We start from the raw sequence: 5382 nt of genomic DNA, 5'->3' as shown, positions 1-5382 counted from the left end.
CCGACGACGACCCAGAGCGCGGAAGGACCCCCCGCCGCCGAATTGCTGCCGAGGGCGGCAAAATGCCTCCCTCCCAAATCCTGGTGCTGTCGCCTAAATGGAAGTGCCGGCCCTGAACACTTGACTGGTCTTGCTATTCTTGCAATCAAACAAGACATCACTTTGTCTTTGTCATACAATGACATTATGACTGTTTTTTTGCAGCCAAAAAAGCCAGAAAGATTGCTTTTAATTAAAAACAAATCATTGTTTCAATACCTCTTCATAGAAATTTCCAATAAAATGTTGACAAATTAAAAAAATTTTATTATTTGCATCATTCTGTCAAATAAGAATTTTTTCTATAGTGCTGCTTCTTTAGCGCTAGTCCATCAGCATTACAGTGTGCTTCATTAAGTTAAACTTGTTTTAATAATATGCAGGTGGCAAGTTTTTCAATAGCGTAAGCTTATGTTTATGTTGCTAAGAGCAAGACAGGCACAGGGGCACCAGTTTAATAATCCCGCCTAGGGCACCATAAATCCTAAGGACGGCCCTGACACTGGGATAGCTGCCCATAATGCACCACTCCCAACACTGCTGCAAATGCTGTAAATGTGACCACACTGCAGCACTTTCCCTACACAGCTGTACGAAGACAGCTTTAACTCCCAGTGCTGTACAGCTGCAAGTGTAGCCAAACCTAGAGAGAGCTCGCTGCTGCAACAATGCAGACTGTCCCTCCCAGCCCAGAGATGGACGTAACTGGGCTGAATGGAACTTATTACCACTTGCAATGAAAAATCAGGGTTTAGGTAATGGGAAATATGCATATAGACCTTTATGCTTTTAACCTTTGATTCTGGTTGCTAGGTACCTTTGGCTGAAAGAATAAATAATGCTTTGTTCTGAAGAAGCTATTTCCATGTCACTGCAAACTTATTTTGTCACAGTTTTCCAGAGAAAATGGGCTTAGAGGTGCCAAACACACATGCCAAGTTGGGCCTGTCAGGTTAACACATTTGGTAAGGGAGCTGTAGCCCAGAATCTAGTCCAAGAATGGTAGGATGATGTGGTTCCACCCAAAGTGATGTGCAGGAATCCAGGCTGGTCACCTGGGGGATGCACTGAAGAGGGACTGACAGGGGTCTAAATCACAGCTTGCCCTGTAACGGTGATAATGATGATCTAGATTATGAACTTGTTTGGACCATAAATTCATTCTGAAGAGTATGCAACACAGCTAAGAAGTCATGAGCCAATGTCAAATAAGATGAAAGTAGGCTGTTGCAAGTGTGCTATGGCTGAGTTCATTGCTCCGTGACCCCCTTCTGACAACAAAAATCACTACAGAACCCCAGGAGGGGGGACTGAAGCCAGAGCCCACTGAGGCCACCACCTCAGGTGGGCGGGGTGGGGGGGGGGAAGCTCACAGGCTTGAGCCTCAGGCGGGGGGTTGGGGCCTGTAACCTGAGCCCCACCACTAAGGGCTGAAGCCCTTGGGCTTGGGCCCTGGGCGGTGGGGCTCAGGCTTCAGCTTCTACCCCAGCAACTCTAATGCCACCCCTGGAAAACCCATTAAAATGCGGTCGTGACTTACTTTGGGGTCTCAACCCACAGTTTGAGAGCCACTGTACTATGATAGTCAAGATTTAATGAGGCTTTAGACTGGAGTAGCAGCAAAGAACGTTCGAAAACAATCATCTGTGTGTCATGTGTCTGTCTTTGCAGATGTAAAGCACTGTATGCATGATAAGTATTGTTTGTTAAGAGGCTTGTCAGTGCTTAGCTTGTAGGAAGGAGGAAACACCTGACAACACTCTTGTAACCTCTTCTTGCAGATGAATGGAATATCATTGATTAGGTCCATAAAGAGCTGTTTCCAGCCCATTGTGACAGAATGCAGGCAGCTGTTTTCTGTCTTTGAGGGTGGACGGGGCAGTAAAATTAAATGTTCTTGAAGATTCCACTCTTTAAAAAAAAAAAAAAAAAAAAAAAAGGGAGGAGGGGGAAATCAGGGGGTTTGTGAAATACAGCTTACACAGACAGGAAGAAAAGCTGTGTGTAAGCTCAAAAGCTTATCTCTCTCACCAAAAGAAGTTGGTCCAATAAAAGATATTGCCTCGCCCACCTTGTCTCTAGTGTCTGGGACCAGCATGACTACAACAATACTTTGGTAGTGTTCTTCTACATCAATTTTGGCAGTATACAGAGAGAATTCATGATTGCAACTCACTTGGCAAAGAAGACTAGCACTGTCATGAGAAATAGACAAATGCTTTATGATTGATCAGGAAGTGATAGATCGGTTCTGCCTCATTAGATTACAACAAATATTATGTTGTTATAACAATCCATGGCTCACTAATGCCTCTTTTTGTCCTGTGATTGTGGTGGTTATTAGCAGGCCACTTCACCTTGAATGGTCCCTTAGAATATATGTTAATTGCTTATGTTAAACAATCTGTTTCACCTTCTATTCAGCTGTGACACTGAGTAACTTTCCAAGACCTGAAGAAGAGCTCTTTGTAGCTCGAAAGCTTGTCTCTCTCACCAACAGAAGTCAGTTCAATAAAAAATATTATCTAACCCATCTTGTCTCATCAGATTTCTTTAATGTCCCAACTTCCTTATTGTTAAACACACTCTCGCTCTCTCTGTCTCATATCTGTGGATGAGCTATACTTTGGGGGTTATAAATAAATACGAGCCTAGAACAGTAGAGATAAGACAACTCTGATGGCCAGTCTCAGGTCAAATTTTTCATAAAATGTTACCACTTTCACTGGATGTCATTGTAGTCTTTTACCCAGATAATTACATTTTGAGGGAGATGTGAATTAGAATAAATGTAAAATACCCAAAAGAGAATTTTGAAATCTAAAGATTGTTTGAAAAGGAATGTGAAGTGTTTGGTTTTTTTATTTTAAAAAATGTCTCTTTAATGGAAAAATGGATGGCTTAAAAGAAAAAAAAATCAATGCAGCCTTATAACCTGCAATGGACTACATATTGATTGAAATCTGTGGGTTCTCATTTTAATTACTCTTTGTTGCTGTGGTTGATTATTATCTTTGTATTGATTGATTTTTAGAAAGAAGAAGAAGAAGCTTGGAATTAATACCTCTAACTGCCCGGATGGTTATGACACATCTAGTAAACCACTTAAGTCACTATCCCCTCAGTGGTGGACCTGCCATTCTTCACAGCCTTATTAGTGAGAATCATGACAACTTTTATGTGGAATCTTCTGAGCTGTCTTCAGAAGTCTTCAGAAGTCCAAACTTGCAGTTATTTGTATTTAATGACAGTACTCTTATATCTTACCTTCAAATTCCTGCAGAAACAACCGTGGATACTGAGCCAGCAGGAGCCCTCTCAGATGTAAGAGTAATTGTCAGAGATATCTCAGGGAAATATTCTTGGGATGGCACAATATTATACGGACCTTTGGAAGGCTGTCTAGCACGTCAGACTGGAAATAATTCGTTTGTGGTTTTGGGCAGTCATGAAGGGCAATTTGAGGCCCAGACAGAGTTCTCTCAAACAGGAGGAGGAGAGGATGCTCTTGACGAATTGCTAGAAAAGATTGGTAATACTAGTCCTGAATGCCTTTTACATCCACAGCTAAAATTAAATGAGCCATCACCACCACCGTTTGGTATGAGCCATGATCAAGAGAATGACATCATAGAAGCCATAATAAGGCAGAGTGCCCAAGAAAAAGAGCATGTACATAAATGCAGCTCCGATTTTGATATGAAAGTAGCCAGTGAAGAAGAACCAAGTTCTGCTGAACCACAAGCACCATTTTATTTCTGTAGGCTGTTGCTAAACGACTTAGGAATGAATTCTTGGGATAGAAGGTAAGAATGTATCTATGAATGTATGTTTGTAATGCTTCTTCTATCTCAAAAAACTGAAGAATTCTTCAGTTTCCCTGTGCTGTACTGCCACAATTGTGATTTACAAACATGCTCATGCTGGAGTCCCCTTGATATTAATCAGATGGGGCCACTGGCATAGCATTCTTGAAGAGAAGGGTCCCTGGGTCTGAAATAGCCCAATTTGATTAGCTTCAGGGTAGACTGCAAAATACCTTTGTTTCCCCAAATATTGGAAAAGAAAGAGAGAGAACTGTGAGGTTGGTTAGTAGTTGGGATAAGAGCATTTTTCAGTCTTTACTTTGTTTTGCTGGTTGGGGGTCTATAGGACAGAACTGATGCAGTTTAGTCATAATGCATGGAATTTTTATATGTATATTTTAAGTCATCCTTTTATTTAGCTGTGTGAATTATGAAACTTGTGTCATATATTTTGTGATGTATTTTCCCTTAAATCTTTGTTTTATGTGTCTATAGAAAAAGCTTTCATCTACTTAAGAAAAATTCTAAATTATTGAGAGAGTTGAAAAATCTAGACTCCCGTCAATGGTGAGTGAAACTTATTCAATAGTTCTAATATTAAAGGCCAAATTTTCAAGAGAGGGCACCACAAAGCTAATCATTCCCAGAAAAAGTTGCCTGTGTTAACAATGCAAATACTTGTTGGGTATTCAATTCAATGTATTGAGTTTTTGATGAGAGAACCTTGATAGTCAGTAAATCAGCCAACTACTGTTTTCCCCATGCTGTCAGTCCATTTGGGTGACACCCTCTTCACAAGTTGGAAATGAAAAGGTTTCTTGGTTGGTGGGTTTTTTTGGGGAGTGGGGGGTTTACTGGAGTGAGCAAATTACTTTTGGTGTCACTATGTATGAGATTGAATACAAGTAGCAGAAATATGACTCCTTAAACAAAAATCCTGTTTTCGTGCCAGTATCCATAATGACATAGGTGAAAGAAATTACTGTAACTGTATATTAGCCAAAGAATATTTTCCTAAAGAAGAATTTTCTTCAAAATGATTCATATGACAATAGCAGTCTTCTAAAGAGCAAGCTCAAACCCATCTCTTTAGAACTAGGCAATGGCAGAATAGAGTTTTGAATGTTGTGTACTATTTGCCATTCCTTAAAGTGTGATTTTTTTTCTTTGAAAAGTGACTGTAAAGATAGCATTGTGGGGCATTTTTGTGTCGCAATAATTTTCATAACAAATATGCTCAGTTTACCCCAGAAAAACCCTTTTTTACACCCCTGGGTTCATCAAATTCAGCTTGGGTTCTGAAAGTCCATAAACATTTTTTTCCTTCTTCTACATCAATAATTAAGATTCTCCAGGCCAAATTATGCCCTCATTAACACCTGGGCAACTCTATTGTCTTCCATGAGGCTGCACAGTAACTGCACACCGCACCATAGTAACTCTAGCTCAGGAACCAATCCATGCAACAAACCTCGATGCCAACTCTGCCCACATATCTACACCAGTGACACCATCACAGGACCTAACCAGATCAGCC

General features: G+C 40.5%; 1 protein-coding gene across 5 annotated transcripts in view; it reads left to right on the top strand.

Annotated features, from left to right (window-relative positions):
• The window catches only part of RALGAPA2 (Ral GTPase activating protein catalytic subunit alpha 2), a 327987-nt gene that overhangs the window by 206314 nt on the left and 116291 nt on the right, over window positions 1-5382 (top strand). For all 5 annotated transcript variants that reach the window (XM_075064508.1, XM_075064510.1, XM_075064509.1 and 2 more), the window contains 2 exons: window positions 3074-3845; window positions 4341-4412. In XM_075064508.1, the coding sequence (XP_074920609.1) occupies window positions 3074-3845; window positions 4341-4412 (844 nt within the window). The remainder of the gene's footprint in view (window positions 1-3073; window positions 3846-4340; window positions 4413-5382) is intronic.

Source organism: Chelonoidis abingdonii, chromosome 3 (genome assembly GCF_003597395.2).
Source record: "Chelonoidis abingdonii isolate Lonesome George chromosome 3, CheloAbing_2.0, whole genome shotgun sequence".
Taxonomy (NCBI): domain Eukaryota; kingdom Metazoa; phylum Chordata; order Testudines; family Testudinidae; genus Chelonoidis; species Chelonoidis abingdonii.
This window is presented reverse-complemented; position numbering and strand designations above follow the sequence as displayed.